Here is a 26,645-nt window from a genome sequence, read left to right as displayed (position 1 = left end):
ATGGAGAGCTTGCTGTCAGCACAATGGTGAGTTAAGCAAATTACTGAGAGGAGCCAGGTGAGGTCTGCTCTCCTCATATGGGCCAGTGAACAAGTAAAATGAGAAAGGCTCCCGCTGGTGAAAGTGATGAATGATAGATGGCGTAGAGAGATTTGTTGCTGAAACACATAATCCTTCTATTCAGTGTCATATAAAAAGAAAATCAATACTGTTGAGTAGCAGGTGAAGCTGCTCCTTTTTATCTCCTCTTTAGCTGAGGACACAGAACAGCATTAGTGATGTTTTTGAAATGAAATGGCATCAAACGATACAGGGCTGTAAATCCACTTACATGTCTTTTGATTTTCTGTTTCAGGAATACCAAATTGACATCATCTTTGCCCAGACGTGGACAGACAGTCGTCTCAGATACAACAGCACAATGAAAAAATTGACTTTGAACAGCAATATGGTTGGACTTATTTGGTTACCTGATACCATCTTCAGAAACTCCAAGAGTGCAGATTCCCACTGGATTACAATGCCTAACCAGCTACTCCGAATATGGAACGATGGGAAGATACTTTACACCTTAAGGTAAGCACAGAAAAGGTTTTTATTTGGCCACTTTACTCTTGGTAAAGTAAAAGCTAATCTTGTGGAGTGGAGGACTTCAGTAAAGAAATGCAATATCAAAGCTTATGCAGAATTAATGTTCTGCACACCCAAGCACATTTTTATGTGGAAATATAATTATGTTAATGAATAGCATTACAGCTTTAACAAAAAATATCGCACAACTTATAACAATGAGTTAGAGTGGGCTCTTACCTGACTGTTTCCATGTCTAAGATCAAATTGCATATGGTATATTGCAATGCACAGAAAAATCAAGTCTTCCTGTAGTTTTAGAGAGCAAGTTTGCCTGTCTTTGGAGTTTATGCTAAGACGGAAAAAGTGATTTCTAAGAAGCCCACTACAGTTACTGAACGGTGGAAGAGACAGCAAGAAGAATGGACCAAGCTCAAACCAGAGCAGTGTGAGAAACTAGTGATGTCCAGCTGAAGTGGGTGAGCTTACCCAGATAGCGGGCCTTCGGCGGATGAGTGGTAGGCGCATTCTCAGACAAGGCCACGCCAGCGCAGCTAGTCTCTGCTCTTGTCCAACCCTAAAAGATAAGTAAAGAAAGAAGAAAACAGAGAAGCTCTAACCTCTTACTCAGAACGCTATATAGAATATAAATTGTGTGACTTCTTGGTTCCTTCTATGTTTCTGAACATTTACTTAAAGTAAACAAACTATAAAGTCTGATTTATTGGATGTTCTGTATTTTCAATATGAGTCTTATGATTAACATCCCTGAAACTCCTTTCTCTCTGTGCAGTGTGAACATTTAAACTTCCCCTTGGGATCAACTTGGTTTATCAATCAATCGATTTGTTTATAATGTAGCAGACTTACACACCAAGAAATGTATGCAAAACAGTTTGTGATCCAAACATTCAGCAAAGCAATTAGCCCCCGTCATAACCAGTTGTAAGTGCAAATTGCCTGCTTGAGTTTTAAGACCAATTTACTAAGGCAGCCACACTTGTGCCCTAAAGCACTCTTTGTAATTGGAGCACTCAACACTAATATAAACTGCTCCTCCAATAATAAGCACCTCTAGACTGCCCTCAATCTCTTCGACATTGTCCTTATGTTGTGAGACATCTCCAGACATTTTATGATGTAACGACTTTTCTGTTTTTTAGTAACATGTATTGCACATATGACTAAAAAACTTTTTTTGCCATTGTGTTATGAATTTATGTAAAGCCATTTTCTCTTATGGATCAAATTCCAGCGAAACACGTCCAGACCATTGCTGGCTGTTTCCTTTTCACACATGTAGCACACACCTGTCTGTGACAGATGCATTTTCACTTACTGAAAATACTGTGAGTTCAAAGTAAATACTGTTTGGTTTAGGTGAGGTTTTGGTTGCCGCAGGACATAACGCTGATTATACCACAGTCACAGAATCTCAATGTGTCTCCAGTTAGACATTTTCATTGTCATCCTCGTTTAAACGACCCTTCTTCTTTACCTTTTCATCGTCATCTTTGTGTAAAGGACCCTTCCTCTTTACCTGTGGAGGTTTGTTTTCTTCTAGTCCGAGTGCTCGCTGTGAGCTGTCACACATGGGCTCAGTACGACATTACAGAGACTTGCTAGGGAGCTGGCAGGGTAAAGTCCATTTGATGTACAATCCAACTGATCTGTACAGTGCATGCGTGAAAGAGACTTATGTTTCTAAAACTTTATGATGGACGCAGGGAAACGCAACAATTGACACAGAGCTAGTCCATGACCAAGGACAGAAAAGTTTCATTGAGCAAGTCAAGTTACAAACAACGCCCTGCTAGATTCTCCCTCATGCAGCTCTTGATATTGACTATTCAGGAGCGTGCCAACTTTGAGGAGTAATATCCGTTGATGGAATGAGAAAAAGACAATGAAATGTCATTTGGTATTAATTGTGCGTTGGCTTGGCCGCAGTAAACAGAGATGACATTTTGTGATATCTGTGCCTCTCCCGCGTGCATCGCATTGTCCCAATTCCATGCTTTAATGAGGTGTAAAGATCAGCCCAGAATTACAGTGTAAAGGCTTTATACTTTCTTCCTCTTTTTTCCTGTGGTATGTGTCCACTCTGGAACATTACATATTTGATATACAAATTTACTTGTCGCTTTTTTCTTGTTTTTGGACTTTATCTCATACTCAAGCAAAACCAATCTATAAAAATGCAGCCTCCTTAACCACCAGAACCCTGCTTTCAACATACTTTCTTTTATGTCCTCTTGGTTTTCTCATTCAGGTGGTTTGTATTATAAATTCTGGATTTATTAAAGCATCAGGCTTATTTTCAAGCATGGTATTGCGGGCGGTTGTGTGAGGATACTTGATGTATTCCATCATGTTTAAAGAGGTCAGGGAACTCTTAATGCTTCCTCTAGCCTCAGTTCCCAATGAGATAAGAAACGTAACTTGCATTCTTTAACTGGTTTATAATTGAAGGTCAACAACGTACTGGCTGCATAATTACATTCACAGGTTTGTCTAGTCTTAAGGGGGACAGCTGGCCTTTACCTACACCACAGACCAATTCCTCCAGAATCTACACAGGATAATTGCACTGGGCTATTATGTAAGAAGTTTGCTAATAAATCATCATTGTGTAAGTAGCACATGGTAGCAGAGCACTGGTAAAAAGTTATACAATATCACGTTGTCAATGCTTGCCTGTCCTAGTCCACAGAGTGAGTTCACCTGGCACTCTTCACTGTGTCTGTTATGACTCTTGTGAATTACAGGCCACTGAAGGCTGTCAAAGCCCTGAAGTTGCTTAAGATTATTGGTCAAATAGATACTGTATGTCATTTAATACACTGTTTGGTTAGATTAGATTCAACTTTATTGGCATTGCACAGAGTACAGGTACCAAGACGACAAAACCAAAATATACTGTATATACCGTAGAATAGAATATAGATATATTATATTTGTAATAAACAGTGAGGGGTATATATTATCTTGTGATTGTGATATGTGGAGAATAGGCAGTGAAGGTTAGTGAGAATGTGTTAACAAGATACAATGATGCACAGTTTACAGGTACATACTTTATCTTAAACTACTTTTATTCAATTTGTAGTTCCAGTTACTAAACAACTGGAAAAAGTAGGTAATTTTAGTATATGAATATACAGTATACCAGGGCTGCCACTAACAATTATTTTCCTGATGTTGTTTGGTCTGAATGGTGGTAGAATGTGAAAATACTCAAAAAAAATGCCCATCACAGATACCTGAATCCAAGGTAACACCCTCAGATATTTAACTTGACCGACCAAAACTAGATAAGATGTTCAGTTTGCAATCATATTAAACAGAGGAAAGCAGCAAATAGTTGGGGTAGGCAGTTTATTTTTGGCATTGTTGGGAAAAATCCTTAACATTTTTTGAGCATATGGCAATTCTAATGGTCTGAGAGAAAACCAGACTACTGCACCTCTTCTTGGCTCTGTTTTCAGGCTTCAGAAATCTAGCTTGTGATGGGAGACTTTGGCCAATTTCAGAGACAGAGAGCGTTCCTATTGGCTGTTTTACAAATGCACGCCCTTTCAGAGAAAGTTCTGCTGCTTACCATAAGCAAAGGCTCACAGCTGCTGCTAGTTCAAGGCTAAACTATTACAAAATATACTTTCTTTTTCATCCTTCTATACACAGTGCAGTACAGTACACAGTTCTTTTTTTCAAGTCACTTAGGCCTACCTGCAGTATCCGGTCTTTATTAAGAGAGATACTATAGATGCCACCAATATTACAACTTTGTCTGCTGTACACATGTAGCTACATGTAGTAAACAGCAACACGTTCTACTGGAGCTGTTTGAGCTGTGCTTTGTGGGCGTGCCCTGCGTGCTGTACCTGGCGCAGTTGACCGTATCTGAAAATCCACAGAAAAAGTAGAAAAAATGGCTAAAAGGAGGCGTCGACAGCATCAACAAGTCTCAATAATCTAAATGGAAATGCTGCTATATAACCCCAGGATGAATAAATGACTACTCGTACGGTACAAGTTACTATATGAAGCCGGTGCTTGTGCGATGGGAGAGGTTCTCGGCAGAGAGGCGCACGGGAAAGCTGCAGGAAGAGAGCTTATTTTACTTTAAATTCTGGCTTTGTTTCTTTGCTTCCTAGCTCCCCCAGCTTTAAGAGTAATCTATTGTCAGGACTTTCTTTAGAACAAGCAATGTTCTGTCTTAAATTCATGGTTTATGATCAAAAAATATTTTGTGTGTGTCCTTGAGGCCTGACAAATGTGTATAATGCATTTTCTCACAAATAAAACATTTTCAAAGTGCTAACCCTTAATTGTTTACATCTGCGTTTACAGGCTTAAAGTCATCCTCGTTATTTTCTGGAGCATTACTGCTTTTCTGTATCACTTTTGGACAGGAATAGTGGGAACAGTTGGCATGTATTGGAATGTATGTGTGAAAAAGTCAGTTCATGAGTACAACATACAAACACAGCATGGACCCATTCATCAAAACATTATTTCATAGCTCCACTAGTGGTCAAAAAGTCCACAGGGTATGTTTCTGTCAGTCAGCTAATCGATTACCGCTCAAATGGTTCCAACTCTGATTCATACTGTATGCCACACCAGACTAAAACCTGTCGTGTTTTGAAGAATCTTTGAGAAAAAAAAGGGTAAAAGGTCAGATTGTTGACCTTTTTTCTGGTTCTGAAAAAACAGACCTTTAAAAGACAGTTATAAAATGTTTTTACACACTAAGGTGTCATTTTAACATTTGTTGACTACAATTGGCCTTAAGGGGGATTCAAGAAGCAATAAACAAGCTGTAAAGGGCAGATTTCTCAACCTCCCTTGAGGACGTGTACTGTACCTGTTATGAACGTGTCACAAACCGAGCCGCAAGCCATGACAAAGCAAGGAGATGCACACATGAGACAAGTAACTTAAAAAGTAACCTAAACTAATCATGGCGTGTGTAGTCAGTGGAATCAGTGGTGTAGGTTAATGCATGAGTGGAGAAGTGTGTGTGTGTAATGTTGTAAGAAGGATGTACAGAAACAAACGCCAAACAAAAGCTGAACAAGGTGTCTCTGGGAGGAGAGCCACACTGACCGAGCTCAAGCCACACTGACTGAGCTCCAGGAGAGAGTTAAAAGCACCCAGACTCTCACAGCCGAGGTGATTCCAATACTGCTGACAACCCTGCTGATGTCAGAGGGAGAGAGAGAGCAGGGAAGGTCGTCACAAACGCCACATGGGAAACCCGGGACCCACACATAAGACACAACTCAGAGTCAGTTTAAGTGATTTTACTGTGGGATATTTACAGAACATGGTGAATAGTGCACAGGGGAAGGGAGATGGAGCTGGCGTGATTGGTGGCGAGTGGTGAACTCTCCAGAGCGTTCCCATTGAAGGTGAGGTCAACACATCCAGGTGAGGCGTCGCTCTAAGGGGTAACGGCGTCCTCCAGGTAAAAAAACAATTCTCTAACTGAAAAGCAGCGGTGACAAGAAACACATGCGAGTAGGCAGACCGGCGGGCAGACAGGCAGGGTAAGGTTAGCTAACTGCAGCAAAAGAACACTGGAAGAGTAAGACACAAGAACAGTTGACACAGGGAGAACAGTAAGCCAGGATCACAGCAAACTACCGCTCTTGCTGACGGAACGATATGGCGACGAGTGGCGATCAGGCCGGTCTTCTTATACTAAAGGGAAGGTGATTACTGCTGATGATGATCATCTAGTGCAGCCTGCCGAGGATCGCCACGGCCACAGACACAAAATGGGTGACACATGCAGGGAAACGTACAAGGGAAAACAAACAATGAAACAAGAGGGAAGAGGAGGTCTGCCATGATGCCACCATGACAGTACCTTGGTGATTCATGATGATTCATGATGATTCATGTGATTCACGTGATTCATGTCTCAGTCTCCACTCACAGCTCTCTTACACTAAGTGATTACAGTCCTTGAATCCCTACACTCTAGGTTGATGGCTACTAGTTAGAAATTGCCTTCTGACTCAAGGCTGAGAGATTGTATTTTTAATCAGAATTACACTAATGTATTCATGCCCACATTCTTGTCCCATTTTTTAATATGACAAATCACTTTTCTAAATGATACTGTGAAAAAATGCATTCATGTGATTTGGTTTTGCATTAAATCCTTTACTGCATTACTGAAAGAGGAGAAATCTATCACAAACGGATTCTTTTGTGTTCTTTTCAGACTGACAATAAACGCAGAATGTCAGCTGCAGCTGCACAACTTTCCAATGGACGAACACTCCTGTCCGCTCATCTTCTCCAGCTGTGAGTACACTTTTCTCAGTGTAGAAGTACCCCAGCTCAAATATTTGTTTTGGAGTATCTTGTTCAACAAAATACCACCTCAGGTTATTATGTTGGTTTCATTACTTTCCACACAGCAAGTACTCACTTGACATGAGCTCATGATATTGTCTATCACTGTTGTCATGCCTAGTACAGCTGCTTGTATGAGAAAATTAGCCACTGCAGTGTACACTTACAAGCAAATGCTGTCTGTTCAAAGCACATAATTCAAAAAAATTAATGTATGACGGCTTATGAATTACGTGAGTAAAATTCACCAGAAGGGAAATAAAGCCTCCACAAACACACACACAATCTACCTGATTGGCGCTGTTTGGTGCCCCCCCCAGATTGGAGTCTCCTGTTGGAAAGTCTATGAAAAGGTGACCACGAAGAGATGCTAAAGGCCCATTAAGAAAATACAATAAAATAGAAAAAAAACAATTACCAAAGAGATGAAAAATGGCCACATAGACAAAAAAATACTACAAAAAGATGAATATTTATCACAAAGGCACACAGAAGGGCCATCAAAAGATGCAGTGACCATTAAAAAAAGATAGACGCAAAACATCATCAAATGCAAAACAACCATTGACAAAAAAAACTAAATGAAATATAGTTGTTGTTTTTTTTACTGCAGAGATGTGAAATTACTACAGAGACACAAAACGACCGCAAAGAGACAAAAATAACAACAAAGAGAAGTAAAACAACCACAGTCTTGCTCATACTGTATGTTGGATGTGTGTCCAGGGGCCCATTTTCTAATTTCAAATACAGTAAATGACTGTGCTGCCCCGTTGGCTTGTCATTAATGAGATCCACAGAATATAACTCTATCATGATTACTGATTATGTGTTATACCTGCACCAAAATTCATTTGCAAGCCATCATTGAGAAGCAACATGTAGATATCCTCAGCCCCTCACATACAGGCTGCCTTTTATGTAGCTATGGTAACATTTTCAACAATCTGAAGCATAAGTGCATATTAAGTGCAGTGACGTATTCAACTGCATAACTGCGAGTAGCAGAGAAGTAAAAGTACAAACTACTGTATTATAAGTAAAAGACATTTGTATGAATACAGTACTTTGGCCCAAGTTAGCCCACTTCACAGCAGCTCAACAAGAGAGCTCTAATTTTGACATTGTGGAATTTATTCAGGCTGTTTGGTGTTGGGATGTGACATTCGAGGGGTTGACAGTCCATGATGCAAAACATCCAGTAAACCTGAGGATGCTCTTAGGAATGTAGCAGTGTGTTGAAAATGAAGCATGCTTTATTATTGCTGGTGTGGATCTAGAGGCCTCACAGCCATCTACTATCGAATTACAGATGGTTCAATGTGAAAAGACCTAGAGCTAAAGAGAGAGCTAAAGACCTGCTCACTGCACCGCCATGTCAGTGGACCCATCCTGCTGCGATCCATTAAACCAATTTCCTTACCTAAAGAAATCACCAGACATTGTACTTGTTTCCATGACAACTTCTCTGTTTTCTGATTAAGTCAGATTTGCTTCTCCTTAAAGCCATCATGCACCTGGGGGATCAAAAATAATCAACTAAGTAGAAATGCAAATATCACACAGCTCTACAGTTTCCTTGAGAAGGGTCTAGCTGGAGAGCTCCTGGTTGGGCCCGCCTCCTCCGTAGGAGCCATAGGCAGTGGCGGACTAAGGTGGCCATGGGCCCCTAGGCTACTGTTTGTTTGGGCCCCCCACATTATCAATCATGCTTCATCAGAAAAAAATGCTAGAACAGAAGAAGAGTCCGCAATCATATTGTGCTTCTCTTTTTTGTGCTCTGCAATCGCATTTCCTTTCTGACATTTTATAATAATAATAATAATAATTCATTTATATTATATAGCGCTTTTCAGAGACCCAAAGTCGCTTACAGAGTAGGACATATAATATACAGACGATAAACAACAGGAGACAAGGATGACAAGGATGACAGGGAAGCAAGGCGAAGGGGGCATGGGGTAATGGTGATACAGACAAATAGCCAGAAACAGGTACAACAATAGAGGTGGGGGGATGGATTGAAGAGCAGTGGGGGGGGTCAAGGGGAGGGGCTGAAATGGGTGAGGAGAGCGGAAGGAGGGTGGGGGGGGGGGAGTCGGGGGGAGAGGCCGGGAGTGAATGTAGTTATGGGTAGGGGAGGTTGTAGGCTTGTGAGAAAAGGAAGGTTTTTAGACGGGATTTAAATGTTGTGAGTGATGGAGAGTCGCGGATGGGCTGGGGGAGAGAGTTCCAGAGTCGGGGTGCAGTTCTAGAGAAAGCTCTGTGTCCGAAGGTTTTGAGTTTGGAAGGTGGCATGGTCAGAGTTAGGGAGGAGGAGGATCGGAGGGCTCGGGAGGGGCGGTGGGGGGTAAGGAGGTCAGAGAGGTAGGGTGGTGCCAGATGGTGGAGAGCTTTGAAGGTGAGGAGGAGTATTTTGAAGTCGATGCGTTGTTTGATCGGGAGCCAGTGGAGGGTGTAGAGAATGGGGGTGATGTGTTCACGGGAGCGGGTGTGAGTGAGGAGGCGAGCAGCAGAGTTCTGGACCATTTGGAGTCTATGGAGGGAATGGGAGGTGATGCCAGTGAGGAGGGAATTGCAGTAGTCGAGACGTGAGGAGATGAAGGCGTGGATGAGGGATTCAGCGGCAGGGGGGGGAGAGGCAGTGTCTGATTTTGGCGATGCGGCGGAGGTGGAAATAGGAGGTCTTGACGATGGAGCGGACGTGGTGATCAAAGGACAGCGTGGGGTCCAGGATAACACCAAGGTTGCGTGCAAGGGGGGAGGGAGAAATGATTGAGCTGTCAATGGTAAGTGAGATGGGTCCGGTTTTGTTTAAAGTGGATTTGGTGCCAATGAGGAGGAGTTCTGTTTTGTCGCTGTTGAGTTTGAGGAAGTTCTGGGACAGCCATGTTTTTATTGCAGAAATGCAGGTTTCAATGTGGTTGAGTGGAAGATTTTGGGTGGGTTTGGTGCGGATGTAGATCTGGGTGTCGTCAGCATAGTTTTGCCACAATACTGTCTAGTAACAGTAAGTGAGGTATTATTTGACTACAAAATTGACCTTATGAATCCTGCCACATGATTGGGTAAATGTGTCCCATATCTATCCAATCAGTGACTTCATTTTTAAAAATGTTTCTAAGCCCCCCCCCCCAGTGTAGTAAATTAAAAAAAAATAGTCTGGCTAATTCGGGATCCCTGCATACCCGGTGCCCTTAGGCTGCAGTCTAGGCCAGCCTGTGCATTAATCCACCTCTGCCCATAGGGTCCTCGGTTTGGAGAAAGCACTGACACCAAATACTGTGTACACCAGGATATCTCAGTTTAGATACAGTTTAGCCATACAACCTCAACTACACTGAGGTTTAAAATACAATCTTAATGTTTAGATATAACTTACCAACTAACTCATAAATGTATGTGTGTGTGTGTGTGTGTGTGTGTGTGTGTGTGGTCATTCCCTGTCTGTATTATTCCTCCTGTGTCTCTCCCCCTTTTTGTTCTTTGTGTGTGATTGTGGGCGTGGCCTCCTACCACGGTGCCAGGTGAAGCCACTTCCACTAACATACTATAAAGACTCTGGATTCCCTCCTACTCGTCGCCATATCGTTTCATCAATCCACCTGGTAGTTTGCATCCTGACTTCTGTGTGGTTCTCCTACCTCACCTCAGAATGCCGTGTTTGCCTCATGCTCTCGCTTCTGCTTCTTCCCTGCCTGTGGACCTGTCTGCTTGTCGCCTGCTCTCCTGTGTTTCCCCTTTGTACGCTCAAGAGATGGACCCCGTTGCACCGTGACGCTGTGCCGCCATAACCACATGGCAGGCGCCACACCAAGGCACTCTCACTCTCACTGGTGACTTCACAAGCCCTGTTGGATCCCGTCCTAATCCATAATAGAACGATCTCGCCAAGCATGGGCCGAGCGGACTTAGACTCAGGTTCACAGGTGATGAACCTGAGTCTGTGTCTTCCCAAAGAGTTATGCTTGGACATCATGACCAGACGTTGTGTGGAATCATGAATTCGCCAATCTGACCCCTGGCCTCTCTCAAGCAGAGAATGAACTCCAGATAAATAATTTACCTGTGCCAAATCTCACCCCAGCAGTACCAGTGGGCGCCCCGTGAGCCGTTCGTTCCAGCCCCTGAATGTTACAACAGTAACTTTGGTGACTGTAAGTCTTTCCTTTTCCACTGTTCCCTAGTTTTTGAATTTTCAACCATTGACTTATAGTATTGACAGAGCTAAAATTGCCTATGTTTTGGGCTTGCTCTCATGGATGGCTAGGGCCTGGAGGATGGCTTTTTGGCATAGCCCACTCACTGCTAGTGCCACTTTTGAACTGTTTTCGACAAGATTATTTCTGTCTCCGACCATCCGATTGCCAGCCACGACACTAGCAACCGACTGCTTAGCTTGCGCCATGGCTCATGGCTTGTACATGTGGTGAATTCCCTTGGTTCTGCTGCCTCATCTATTGCTTAACACTGGCTATCTGAGACCCGGAATGCAAACAATAACCCGTCTCTTGGTTCCACAAACCAAGAGGAACCCATGCAGTTGGGCTGGAACCGGCTAACACTAGCTGAGCACGGTCAGCACTTTAAGGAAGGACTGTGTACCTACTGAGGACAACCAGGACATAACCTTGCCACCTGCCCGCAACGTTTAAACCCAAGTCCTCACCAGTTGCAGTCGGGGTTCTGGTGAATAGCACTGTGGTTCCCATGTTACCCTGTAAACGTATCAACATTGATGCTTGTATTTTGCTCAACGGAGAAACCTTTCGACTAGAGACTCTCGTAGATTCTGGCTATGACTCCAACCTGATAGATTCCCAGTTTGTTGAACTTTCCCAAATTGAATCTTTTACCATTGATACCCCTTGTGGTCAACGCATTAAATGGTGACAGTAGGCTCACATCACTCATCAAACTGAAACACTGTCACTTGCTGGTAATCACCGTGTACAGATATCCTTTCATGCCATGTCATCTTCTCACACCCCTCTTGTACTTTGTTTACCCTGGCTCCAGAAACATAATCATAACATCTATTGGGCAGCCGGTAGAATCACTAGTTGGATTTTTTTTTCTGTCATTCTTCATCTCTCAAGTCTGCTCTTCTCCTATGCTCAAGTAAACCCAGTCTTGCTCTACCAGAACCCCCTGATATCTCCTCAGTACCTTATGGCTATCGCGACCTAGCTGAGGTGTTCAGCAAGCAGGGAGCCCAGTCATTACCACCTCACAGACCTTACGCCTTCACCATTGAGCTGCTGCCTGGAGCCCACTTCCAACCAGCAGGCTCTACAACCTCTCCACTTCTGAATGAAAAAGCATGGAGACCTACATAACCGATGCCCTGAACTCAGGTATCACACACCTTTCCTCTTCTCCTCTTGGCGCCAGGTTCTTTTTTGTGGGCAAGAAAGATAAGACCCTGAGAACCTGCATTTACTTCCAGGGTTTAAACAATATCACAGTTCAAAATAAATATCAATTACCCCTTATCAACTCTGCTTTTGAACCCCTTCATGGCGCGACAATCTTCACCAAACCTGTCCTGCGTAATGCCTATCACCTGGATGTGTATAAGAGAAGCAGATGAGTGGAAAACGGCATTCACCTCTGGGACATTTCAGTACCTGGTCATGCTGTTTGGATTAATGAATGCACCGGTCATATTCAAAGTCATGTTTAACAATGTATTGAGAGACTTCCTGAACCATTCTGTGTTCGTATATCGACGACATTTTGATTTTCTTGTGGGAGAATAAATTGTTTGTAACAAGAAAAAAAATTGGAGTTTCATGTCACTCTGTTTCCTTCCTGGGGTACATCCTGGAGAGCGGGCAGGCGAGGACAGATCCTGCTAAGGTCCAGGTGGTGACAAATTGGCCTCAACCCAAGTCATGCAAACAGCTCCAAAGGTTCCTGGGCTTCGCAAAATTCTACCAGCGCCATATGACAGTGGAAACACATCAAGCATGGCCACCCATTTAAAGTGACATCACCCCGGTGTTTCACTGACCAGAGTGAAAACAAAGGCTGCTCAACAACCGCTTATCACGAAGCCCCTTGCTGCACAATTTGACAGGGCTAAAGTCATCACAAATGCTATTGGTGTGTTTATAGCTACAGACATGAGGTTATATTCAGTTGTGCAAAACGAGGGCTTTAAGCAGATGTTGAAAGTGCTTGAGCCACCTTACGACATCTTGTCGCGCACCCACTTCAGCGAAAAGATTGTGCCAGATCTCAATGAGCAGGAGAAGAAAAAAAATTGTGGATGAACTATCCTGAGCATTCTCTGTTGCACTTACGACAGACGGGTGGACGTCCAGGGGAACACAGAACTATGTGACAATAACCGCTCACTTCATCACAGCAGACTGTGAGATGAGAAGTCCAGTGCACTCTACATGAGTCACACAGGCACTCATCTTGTGCAGGTACTGACACAAGCAATGGAGAAATGGAAGAAAAAGAGGCCCAGTACTAATATCCCAGTTACAACTGATAATGACAAAAATCAAATAAATGTAGGGAATGAGGCAGGAGTGATCCCACAGATGTAGATCTTTTCACATGTAGTGAATAAACTTTGTCTTGTTTTTTTTTTTTATTTGGCTGATCCGAAAAATTATCCAATCCGTGACTGATCCAAGCAACGAGCCGAACCATGAGCTTTTTGATCCGTTGCACCCCTACCAACGATTTTTCTAAAGCTGTACATTTTTTGGCCCTTCCTAAACTGCCACTGCTGATGAAACTGCGGAAATGTAGGTGGATCATGTGTTTCAGGATCCATGGGATTCCAGTGGACATCGTGGTCCCCAGTTTACCTCAAATGGTGGGAAGGAGTTTTGCCTGGCAACGGGACCTACGGTGAGCTTGTCCTCGGTGTACCACCCTCAGTCCAACGGCCAAACAGAGAGAGCCAACCAGGATCTGGAAAATGCTCTCCGCTGCATATGTACTTGGAACCAATCAGTGTGGCCTCTAAGAAATTCTCTCCCAGATTCAATGGTCCATTTGAAGTGGAGACCATTGTTAATGCCACTGCTGTTCGCCTCAGGCTCCTGGCATCCTTGAAGATCCACCCTACCTTCCATTTGTTCCAGTTAAAACCTGTCTCCCCCAGAGCCCTATGCCCTCCTCCTACATTGTTACCTAAGTTACAGTAGAGGTTGTATACCTTGGTGTTACTGGTGGAGTTCATATGACGTTTATAATAAGCCTACTTATACAGTGGCATGGACATGATACAACATAACATTATAATGTCTCTCATCTGGCAATGTGTGTTTTAAATGTTTCAACTACTAGCTAGCTTGCTAATTCCTCCGTGCTTCATACTGTACTACACTGCTTACCTTCAGAAAAAGAAAGACTGGGGTTACTTCACGATGGTGTCACATTATTGATTGAGAGACACCTTGCAGTGATTTTTCACCATGGGTCGTAGTGCTGGAGATTTGGCCCAGTGCCGGATGGGGCCTGGGTCTGGAGCTCTGCAGCCAGATGTTCCTCTCAGCTCTACCGATTATTTTATTGTCTTTTGGCTTGTTGTTTTGATTTCTCTGGTCGGGTTCACTCTAATCATTATCATTAACCCTTGTTTGCTCTGATAAACAGACCATTTTAAGAAATTTTCATATTCAAGTATTTGCAGTAAATTACTATAGAATTGAATTTACTTAGTGAAGCATGTAGCAACGTTGAGACTTTGCTTAAGTCTAGTTGTACTCAAAAAGCTTCTGTTCTTTTGAATCCTGAAAATGTTTTGCAGTAAATAAGATTCAGTGAAAATATGAACAAAAAGTCTCTGCATTAATGAGGAATATTCATCTTAAATAAGTTCACTTTAACTCACCTTATAGTCATAATACCTTCATGTTGTATGAATAATGTTGTGCTTATTTGGTTGGAGACACATATCTCCATTGCATTTCTTGGAGTTATAACTCAGTACTCTCAGTAATACTACTCAGTAATAGAAAGCTGCTGACTCATTATAGTGTGCATATTTCATTTCAAGATTACTAGAGTGCTGTCCAGTTTTCTGTAAGTAATAGTTATACATATTATATGATCACCATAATTATTTTTTATTGGATTTTCTGCTTAAATTATCACAGTGACATCCTGGCCTATTTGTTTTAAAATAGAGAACTTGCCAAACATCCAGGTGTTTGTACAGGTCAGATGTAGCTACTCTAAAACACACTTTGACAGAAAAACAAAACAAATGACAAATATTGTTCTTCATGTCAGCTAATGAAAATCAGATTTGTAGCTCTGCAAAAATGCTTTACACCAGAGTTCAAAGAGAATAAAGGAAAAAAAAATAACTATAGAGACAGTTCTGCTCCAAATAATAGCCTTGGCTGACCATAATACAACAAAAGACACTAACTAGCACTCACTGTCATCAGCATTAACATCATATCTACCAATCAGTTTTTTAATTATTATAAACTTGTTTTATTAATTGTATTATCTTATTTATCTTTTTAGGATTTTATTGTGGTATTGTTTATTTTTTGTAAAGCACTTTCTGTTATGAAATGTTCTATATAAATACAGTTAATTATTATTTGTACTATTATAAAAGTCATGCACTGAAAATGTTACTTCAATAACAATATGCAGAATTAGCAAAACTGATATATACATATGTTAGATAAGTGTTACTGGTGTGTCAATGTGTAAGCAGCATTTAAATGTTGTAGCTGGTTGAGGTTGATCTACATTTAACTTTTTAATGTAGGGCTTCAGCTGGTGATTATGTTTCATCATGATCAATCTGCTGATTTTGTTCTTAATTCATCAAGAAATAATTTGGTTTGTAAAAAGTCAAAAAATGGTGAGAAATTTCCCAGAGCCCAAAGTGCCATTTTTAGATTGTTTGTTTAGTCCAACCAATACTCCAAACTCCCAAATGACCCAGTTTACTCCAGTGGGATGTGGGGGGTGTCAACGAAAAATATATGCATCTGAAACACTTTAATTTTTAAAAGGAAAATGTCTTCCTGATAGACTGATTCCATTAGCAAGGTTTAATATCATTAAATGGCATACAGAATACTGCTAATCCAGTGTTGGTTAAAAAGCTATTTACAACATCATGAAGTTTTGAGTGTTTGGATTTGAGTAGCAATTTCTGAAACTTTAATGGCACCATTAATAGCGAATGAGAGAATTGTTGCAAATGTTAATGGAATTCATTCATCCAGCATGTTTGAAAACAATTAGTAGTTTGGGCAACATCTTCCCTCGAAGCTAATGTTTTTATTAATTGAGAAACTATTGCATAAGATTTCTATCAGGCTAGATTATAATTTTGTTATACGTCTGTTTAAGACAGGAAAGATCCAGTCTAGTGCGACACCAAAGCAGAAATGGAATCATTAACCCATCATTAACCTCACATGATCGATTGTAAAAGCACTCCCGGGCTCTGTGCGCATCATGTGAAGGTCAGGCTCGACATCAAGATGGATTCAGTGCATTATTGAACCAAAGCTTTCATTTAATCTACTTTCCTTCTGCCTCTGTCTTCATTCCAGACTGTCTTTTCATTAGCCAGCCTCCAGCACGAGACAAATGTTGCTTTGGGTGGCCCTAGGTCTGTCTGCACAGGATATCCATCATTAGGATGTGCCATATAGTCCCAAGGATCACATACACACACATGCTCTGTTTAATTGCAGATGGATACCCACAAGATGAGATGATTTACAAGTGGAGGAAGAACTCTGTGGAGGCGTCTGACCAAAAGTCCTGGCGTCTCTACCAGTTTGATTTCATGGGCCTGAGAAACACTACAGACATAATAAAGACAACAGCAGGTAGGACCTGGATCTGACACTGGCTTTGTGGAAGTAGTGGCAGAAATCATTATAATTCCTTTACTCATGTATTGTTCAACAAGTTGTTTGTCACATCACCTCTTGTTATCAGTTTCCTACATTTGGAAAGTTCAAAGTTAAGACAAACTGTTTGGAAGAGAAGAAACTTAGAATGTTAGATAAATATCACACAAGAAAACATGTAATGACAATCGGAATCAATACTGTACGAGATAGTAAGTTACTGTAGTATTCATAGAGTTCCCTGCTTAAAGTGAAATTCCAGTGTAAAATCATCCCAGGGTATTTTTAGGCAAATTGGGTCATCAAATAAACCATCGAGACAATATTTTTTCTTGAATAAATTGTTAACATAGATTTTCCGGAGAGTCGCTAACAGCCTGCACGGATAAGCTCAAGACAGCGTGTTGGATGCATTAAACGTCTTTTTTAACCACTAATACTGCTCCAAATAACACCAAACCTCTGCAGTAGCATGATAAGAGTCCCCATTAACCATAGCACCAACAACGTAGTATGTGAACACGGAGTGTATTAAAGAGTGTTTTAAAAGACTTACCTACTGGCCCCGGTACCAGCTGCTCCATTCAAGTCAATTACCAAAATTTATTCCAGCAAAACACGTGAACTTTGTGGTTTGTGGCAGTTCGGTAAATGTTTGTATCTTTCCTAGCTGCAAGACAAAAATGAAAGCTTACAACCCAGAAACGTTTCATTGGCTGCATTTGCGGTACGATGACCGTGCTCTGATAAACCAGTGTTCTATTGTTTTGAATCTGGACGTTGAGACGGCGATCGAGACACTTAGGCAGAGGGATCACCGTGTCTGCAGCAAACCACAACGTTTACGTGTTTTGCTGGAATAAATTCCCTTTGGATTGCATTTGGTAATCGACTCGAATGGAGCGGCTTGTACCGGGGCCAGTAGGTAAGTCTTTCAAAACACTCTTTTGGAGCTTTGGTTAATTGGTGGGGACTCTACTCATAGTTACTGCAGAGGTTTGGTGTTATTTGGAGCAGTAGTAGTGGTTAAAAAATACGTTTTAATCATCCAACTCGCCGCCCCAAGCTTATCCGTGTAAGCAGCATTTGGCTGTCAAGCGACTCTCCGGGAAATCTAAGTAAATAATTCATACACTAAAAAATTGTCTCAATGGCTTATTTGATGACCGAATTTGACTAAAAAGACCCTGGGATGATTTTACACCAAAGTTTCACTTTAAGCACTACTACTTCTAGCACTACCATTTTAGTAATTCAGTTTGTAAATTTTAAAAACTGTTTTGTTGAGGCCCTTGTTGAGACCACCAAGTCAATTCCAGGATAAACAAACAAATCCACTAGTTAGACCACTCACTGTTGTTTTATTGCATATGCAACTGTTTAAATTAATAACAATGCAGCAGGTGTCCAGCCTGCCTCCTATCCTGCAATATTAAAAACTGATCCCATTGTCAAATGATGCAGAAATATGAGTTTTTTGGGGATTTGTAGGTGTATTTCTAATTGAAATGGCGAGCTACGCCACTAACAATGAAATCTACTGTATACAGAAATAACAACAAAATGTAAATACACTGAATGAAGAAAAATATGTTGCCAATATATAGTATCAAAAATGTGATTAAAATCTTAAGGATTCATATCAAAACCTCTCTTGGGCAAGAAACTGAACACACAAGGATTTTCTTTGATTGCGTGCAATCAAAACATAACAGTCACTGGGTAAGAAGGCTTCTAATCTCTGCAGACTGATATTCAGATCACCAGCCAGATCACAGTATATTATACAGGTTTATAAGGCAATTCAATGCTACCAGTAATAATTACTTATATCAGCTGAAGGAAGAAATCCAATAAGAGACCACCTTAGTAGGAAGCTGGACTTGATCTAAATAGAGCTGACTCAACTCGCATATTTTTAGAAATATTATGCATCATTTGCATAACTAATTTCTCAGGAATCTTAACCTTTACAGCTAGCCACCCAATATTAGACTAAACAATGTGCAGTACTGCACTTCATCTCTCCCACCCAGCACCATTTAGCACTCATTGGCAGTATATAAACACTTAAATAGTTTATAACACACTATAATGGAGTAGTAATGAGGACATTTTAAGTGTCTATTAATCCTCTGGATGTACATAACTGGTGTATAAACACTTGAATACAAAATAGTATTACATAGCTGTAATCACGTGATACAAAAGTACACAAGTAAATATCTTTACATCTTATAAATCTTTTACTGCTAATACATATATACATATATATGTATATATATATATATATATATATATATATATATATATGTATATATATTTTACCGCTTGCCGGTTTATAGGTTTGTCTAACAGCTTGTGCAGCCACCAGGTGAGAGGGGAGGAAAATATTGCTATTTTTTCTTTGCAAGCGGAAGAGCAAAAAGCTTTTCTACTTCTGGAAAGGTAAAGGTTGTGTTGTTTTCACACACAGGTGACTATGTGTTAATGACAGTGTACTTTGACCTGAGTAGAAGAATGGGCTACTTCACCATCCAGACTTACATCCCCTGCATCCTCACCGTGGTCCTCTCCTGGGTGTCCTTCTGGATCAAAAAAGACGCCACGCCAGCCAGAACGGCTTTAGGTACTCTTTCTCACAGCAGTTAATTATCTTTGTCCACACTTTAGGTTTATGTCTGGAACATCACTTTAAACTTCCATTGTGAGAGGGATAAGTGGAAATACTGATGCAGACATCCTGTCAAGGTTCTTCTTTTCAGGTTTCCATTTGCGCATTTAAATCATGTTTTATTTTGAAAATGCTCTGTTTTTGCCATTCATCTACACTGCATGGATATTTGTGTGTCATTTAACCTGGGTCTCTCCACCGGTCTTTTCTGTTTTGTTATGCTTTTTCTTTTCCCTGCATGCTATCTATGTGTTGTCGTGCAGTCCTGTGGAACACTTTGGTGAAGGTAATTGATTTTATACCTTTTTTCTGGTTACATTTCATCATTCTTACACATGTTCTAGTTGTGTTAGCCCAGACCTTCATTAAAAACTAATTTTAGGTTCATACTTCTATTTTGGGCTTTAATGCTTTAATTCTTTAATGTTAACGTCATGTTAAAAACACATGATTAGACCTATATTCACCCTCTGTCTGAAACTCTATGCCTGTTTAAGACCCCCTCCTGAAAAAGCCCAGTCTGCTCTTATTGGCTAACAATTTCTACCTCTATATAGTACAGCTGTGACATCACAACTGAACAAAAGTCCTGACGGCTCGTTTAAAGTCACAGTTTATTAAACCGGGCTGTGTGCATTTCTCTGTGGATTTATTTGAGTGTTTTGATATTTTCACAGTATTTTTAAAGCACCCCGACCTGCTTTATAATCAAAAAAAGAGATGGAACTTTTTTTATCATATGGGAGCTTTAAGGAATTGGGGAAAAAAAAGTTAGTAAAGAATGTATAGATGTTTTAATTTGTCTCTTTTGAATTCAATATAATTTTATTTACAGTGCCAAATCATAACAAAAGTTATCTCAGGACACTTTACAGAGTAGGTATAGACCACACTCTATGACTTATTTATGATTTACATAGACCTAACAATTCCTCTGTAGAGTACAGTGGCAACGAAAACCTTCCCTATAACAGTGAGGAACGTCAGACAGACCCAGCTCTATGGAGGACGGACTTCTGTCTGCACCGGTTGGGGAGGAAGAAAAGGAGAGAGAAAGAGAGAAAAGACACACAGATGGACAGAGAGAGACAAAGACAGACAGACAGAAACTTCCTAGAGATGCAAGCAACTAAAAAAGTAACAGTAACTAAATTACTAGTTAAAGTAATGAAAATATTACTAACATGTTATGGTATTTAACACAGCAGAACATCAATATACAAGCAAGGTGACAGAACATGACTGACAATAACAATTATGGTGGTAGATATAAAGTTGAATTAGTAACATGCATTGATGAGACATGAATGTTACAGACAGAGAGAACAGAAGCTCAGAGTATCAGGAACAAAGGGGACATTTCCATATTACAGCAGCAAAGTGGATAAAAAACTATTATTATAGAAAAACTGTATATGTATAAAATCTTATAAAACTTATAAAAATATATAATATATATATATATATATATATATATACAATATATGTTTAAATTCACACTTAGGCACAGGGGATGACATTACTATTACTATTGCACATTGTGATTGAAATTCACCTGGGCTAAGTGTTTCACACTGAAGTAAACCCAGTTGGTGAATAGTATAGTGCAGTTATTGCCATTATTATTATTGTTTAGGAGTGTGTGGTCATTTGAACAGTGCACGTGCATACTCATAAGCTATCTTTGAAAATGTTATGTTGTTATATATATATATATATACATAAAGTATATATGTCATCTTTGCTGTAAAGCACAAGGATCGATTGCATGCAGATTAAGAGAGAGAAAGAAGATAATGAATGGAATTTAAAGCCACGGGGAGTTGGAATAATAGTAAAACTCTTTAAAGGAATGAAAGGATAGAATGAGTCAGTCTTTGGCAGAAAAGCTTTCAGCTCAGGATTGAGCCTTAAAAACTGATAGTGATAGACTAACTTCGCTCAGGAGCAAGTTATCACGCTCCTGACGCGCCCTTGAACAATTTATATTTGACACACCTTATAAAGAACCAAACCATTTCCTCCACATTAAGCTGGCAGTAGATATAAATGCCTCTCTTCAAGCCTGCTGTTCATTCTATCATTTAGAGCAAAACCTCTCAAATGTGTGCTACAGCATCCGGCGAAGGCAGGTAAGTGTAATCACTGTGTCAAGCAGAGGCTAAAGCAAAAGTGTGAGGTGTCCGCCTGAAATAGATGGGGCCAGCTTGTTACCATGGGAACCTTAGTGAAACAGTCACAGATGTTTTTTTCTTATAGGCATCTCTATAAAATTCATGGGGGAGGAGTTGGGAGAGAGGAAATAAAGAGAGATGCTGGAGGAATAGAGGTTATCTCATGCCTCTCAATCTGAGCGACATCAACATCTGCTGTTAGTCAAAATATGCATCTAACTAAGCAGCGTTAACACTGACACTGTTAAGATCAAAGCAAGACAGCTGCTAAGTGCTTCTGCATGCAGTAAATTGTGGAAATCTTAAAGCTTCACTAATCGATATGTTTATATAAACAACGGATCAAATTAATATGTATAATATGAAAGAAGTCCGTAGTGATGAACCCACAGAGAATCGCCCGACTCTACGGTTCCTCTCTGCTCTACAGAGCATTTTAGTGTCTTTCAGCTCATTGTTTTGTTGATTCAACAGTGTTTAAGAGGCAGCAGGCAGATTTTTACAGCAAAACCAGGTCAGAGACGTGTCTTTAAATGTATAATAACGCCATGTGTAAATAAGCAACTGTTTGCAACATATTGACTGAATCAACTTTAAAAGTTGATAATACGTTTGTCAATGTTGTGTTGGCACTCTTTTGCACCGTCCCTTTTACACTAGTGCTGCCAGACTTAAAAAGTGCCCCTTTTTTGCCGCAGTTTTAATGCATGCTTCTCCGATGGTCACATTTTCCAAGTAGTTGTTGACAAAAAATTGGACGTAAAACGTTCCAGCAGCAGAAGGGTATAACTGGTCTCTGCTCCTGAGCTTCACATTCACTGTATAGTCAACAGAGCTTTTATGTAGTCTGCTATCTCTTCTCCAATATAAAACTGAAGTGTTCATCTCATTCCAGAGTTTTAAGGGATCATAAAGGATCTGGAGTCAAACACTGCAAGCATCTGTGAGAACTTTGACTTCAATTTTTCTTGTGCTTCTGGATTATAATAAACATCAGGTGGAGAAAATACTGCAAATCTGACTCAAATTCAGTTCAATGCCACAATCAAACCCTGCCGTATCGTCATACATATTTTATCTTATACGTTTCTCTACACTAAACTTATCTGATTTAATTTTCCCAAAATTTTATTTGAACTATATTCTTACATCTATATTCAACTAAGAGTTTATTGTTTTACTTTCTATTTAGCTAAGAGTTATTGTTTATCTTATACTGTATATAGTAGATGCTTTACTTTTATACCTTTTTTGTAAGCTGATGGAAATTGAATTTCCCTGCTGAAGTCATCCCAAAGGGATCAATAAAGACAAGTCTAAGTCTCATGGATCTGTGAGCAGTGCTTAAGGTGAGTTAGTTCTCTTTTGTGTCCTTCAGGTATAACCACAGTGCTCACTATGACAACCCTCAGCAGTGTGGCCAGGACGTCACTACCCAGAGTGTCTTATGTCACCGCCATGGACCTTTTCGTCACTGTCTGCTTCCTGTTTGTCTTTGCTGCTTTGATGGAGTATGCAACGTTAAATTACTATTCAAACAGCGCAAGGAGACCCAGCTACATGGAACCTAAAAGATCGGTGAGTTGGTCTTGAATCAGTTATATTTTCTATGTAGAACTATCTTGCAGCAGTATTCCTTAAAATCCTCAAAGAGTGAACTCATATGTGATGTAAAGGATCAAATGTAGAATGAGGTAATTCCTTTGCATTAGGGGTTGCTGTCACTTGTTACAAAAGTAGCTTTTCTCCGACAATGCTTTGTTTTTTTTGTTATCACATAAAGGAAGTGAGAAAACCTCTAAGGGTTGAGACAATGTGATGCTGCCCTTTATAAGCTCTTCTGATAAGACTGTTAATATTTTAAAAGACTCTGCATCAGTATGAGCAAGCATCCAAGCTTCAACAACTGAAGCAAGGGAGTGTAGACTGTCACCTCATATGCAGAAGACCAACGCTCTAATCTGTAATGTTTGACAGAGACAGTGAAGCTTGTCTCTGTGAATATTAGTGTGATCTTTTTCCTCCAAATGAGCTTATTACCAGCCGTGACAGTGATGTTGGTATTGTGTGTGTGTGTGTGTGTGTGTGTGTGTGTGTGTGTGTGTGTGTGTGTGTGTGTGTGTGTGTGTGTGTGTGTGTGTGTGTGTGTGTGTGTGTGTGTGTGTGTGTGTGTGTGTGTGTGTGTGTGTGTGTGTGTGTGTGTGAAAATGTGCCACAGAGGAGGTTTGCCAGGATTTATGTCTGTCTGTGTGTCCCAACCAAACAATATATACAAGATCAAAACGGATAGTCAAGTTAAAAAATGCCTGAGTTTGTGTCTCAAATGTATCTCATACATTTGCCCTCCTGCGTGTACCTTGTAAAATTAAGTTTGCAAATTTTTTCATATACCTTACATATGTTAATAGAAACGTTTTCATCCATTTTATGTATTAATACTGCATATAATAATATCATATAAGAATATGATAATCTTGATGAAGACAGACAAAATTCTTCTGTGCTACAAAACGGGGACATGGAGTTGGAAGGATGTGGGTATTTATCGGGCAGGGATGGTCTAATAACAAGATGCTACAAGTTCTCTTTTATAGCATTCGTTTCGTGTCTCACTATGGGGAACGCCTCCTGCGTGCTGATAGCAGTAGCCATGGGTAGCTAGCATGCTATTACAGCTTGCCGGTTTATAGCTTTGTCTAACAGCTTATGCAGCCACCAGGCCAGAAGGGAAAACCCTGTCTGTATAAGGTATTGCTACCTGTTGTTCAGAAAAAATATTGCTATTTTTCGCGCCAGTAGATAACTGTGCAGCTGGCAACGAGGCGCCCGTGACCCGAGTGGTGCACTCTAGTCTGTGGACAGTTTAGCCTAGCAACCAATATACAGTCGTCAACAGGCTTCTATGAGAAGCGATGTCAGCCTGTTATATAGGGGGAGGGTCCCTGCTCCCCCTGACATAGGCGTCATCAATTCCAGCCAAGGCTGGCGTAGTGTTATTGTGCTTCTGATGAGGTCACGCAGGAGGCGTTCCCATAGTGAGACACGAAACGAATGCTATGAATGAGAACCGGGGTTATATTCATAACCTTAAGGTTTATCCATATTAGGACTCCAGTCATATTACACCGTTCTGGGGTGTTTAATAATAAATACTGTTTATAGTCGGTAGATGTGGTAATCCAATATTGTATTAACCAAGTCTGTTGAGCATGCAACACTGACTTTTATAATAAATATGGTGTGTTAAACAAAGATAAATCAGGAGATCATATCGAAATGCATGTTTCAGTTTGTCTGTCATGGGAGCTTCTTTAGTTCTACTATAGATCTCTGTAAAATAACTTGTCCGTGCAGGGTTGAGGAAACTTACTTATTTGATAAGTGTTCATGACTTAAAGTCAAAAATCAGTTTTACTTCCTGTTTCTCTGTATGTCTCTTCTTATTCTTAGAACTATTCTGTCCTGGATGTGAGACCTCCACACACAGTCCTCACTTTAAACAACTCCATGTACTGGCAGGACTTTGAGGATGCTTGTGTCTTCGAGTGTCTGGACGGAAAAGACTGCCAGAGCTTCTTCTGCTGCTACGAGGAGTGTAAAGGAGGCGGTTGGAGAAAAGGACGCGTCCACATAGATTTACTTGACCTGGACGCATACTCGCGCGTCTTTTTTCCCACCTCCTTCTTGCTGTTCAACATCGTTTACTGGGTAGGCTATCTCTACCTTTAGCACAGTGATTGGTCACAACAGAAGGACAGCACAGTTTAACAGAAGAAATTCAAGATTAATGAAAAGGTAACACCAAACAAACTATTTCCTGTGCTACCTGAAGCAGCTACATGGAGATAAAAAAAAAAAAAAAAAGAAGACAGTGTGGGTCTGCAGGCCGAGCAGAGATTTGCCTCAGTGACTTCAGGTATGATAATACGACACACGACTGATTCCCTTCAATACGCTGTACACAGAGGGAGGACGAAATGGACTGTAGGCTAATGACAATTTGAAGACAAAGAAGGAAATGTGCTCCCCAACTTCCCAATCAGGAGGATGACTTGTGTTGTAGGGAATGTACGTTATTATCCAGCCATCAGTCAAATCCAGTTGATGAAAATCCAAGGACGTTCAAACCATTCTTAGTGCCTTCCTCTGGAGGGGTAGATACTATCTGCTACAATAATCAGGGAATAATGATTTATAATCAAATAAAATAGAAAAGCCTGGCTTTGACTGACTATGGCTGTTCTCATTCAGAGCTTTGAGTTGCATTTTTAAAACAGCCATTTGTTGTAATGACCACATTAAAAATCATTAGGTCTTTATATTTCTTCATACTGACTCTCAGCCATTAGGCATTCCTCCTGTTTGCAACACTATTAGTAGCCCTATACGATAATAAATTGGTTCCCAGGGAAGAGAGCAATTTGAATAATCCTTACACCAGAAAGAGTAATGATAATGCTTTGTTGGCATATTATTTTATGTCAGAGAATATGAAGTCAAAGATTTGAATGGTTATTTATGTTTGTGTGTACAAGCATAAATATCTAATTGTTGTATCCTCAGGCCAATGACAGGCAATCCACCACAGAACACTTTCAATGACATAGTAAAAAAATATACCGTTACTTTAAGGGGATAGTTTTAGGATGTTTTCGGAAATACTTTTGTTGGCTTTCTTGCCAAGAATTAGATGAGAAAAATGATACCACCCTCACGTATTAAACCTAAAATATTTAGCTGCAGTCAGCAGCAGGTTAGCTTAGGTAGTGGCTGCTGTTTTCAGTCGTTATGCTAGCTTACAGCTAGCATGACTCCGTCCAAAAGGTAAATATTTGCCTTCCAGAACTTTAGCTTTTATTGTTTTACCTTTCAATGGAACGAGTCTAGCTGTTAGCCCATGTTTCCAGTTTGTATACTAATTTTCTTATTTTTTTATTTGTTTATTTTTATTAAGTTTCAAATGGCTGCTTGGTTTAGCCCATTCAGCATACA

The 26,645-nt window shown here is 40.4% G+C and overlaps 1 protein-coding gene across 1 annotated transcript in view; it reads left to right on the top strand.

Moving 5' to 3' along the window:
* The window catches only part of gabrg3 (gamma-aminobutyric acid type A receptor subunit gamma3), a gene marked incomplete at both ends in the record, with an annotated part of 62,952 nt that extends 37,570 nt beyond the window's left edge, over positions 1–25,382 (top strand). The window contains 6 exons of the mRNA XM_083911202.1: positions 356–576; positions 6,809–6,891; positions 16,644–16,781; positions 19,282–19,434; positions 23,032–23,231; positions 25,107–25,382. Coding sequence (XP_083767328.1) covers positions 356–576; positions 6,809–6,891; positions 16,644–16,781; positions 19,282–19,434; positions 23,032–23,231; positions 25,107–25,382 — 1,071 coding nt within the window. The remainder of the gene's footprint in view (positions 1–355; positions 577–6,808; positions 6,892–16,643; positions 16,782–19,281; positions 19,435–23,031; positions 23,232–25,106) is intronic.
* Positions 25,383–26,645: the final 1,263 nt, after the last annotated feature.

Source organism: Echiichthys vipera (genome assembly GCF_963691815.1).
Source record: "Echiichthys vipera genome assembly, chromosome: 3".
Taxonomy (NCBI): Eukaryota; Metazoa; Chordata; class Actinopteri; order Perciformes; family Trachinidae; genus Echiichthys; species Echiichthys vipera.
Note: the sequence above shows the minus strand (reverse complement) of the source record. Positions and strands in the feature narration are given on the sequence as shown.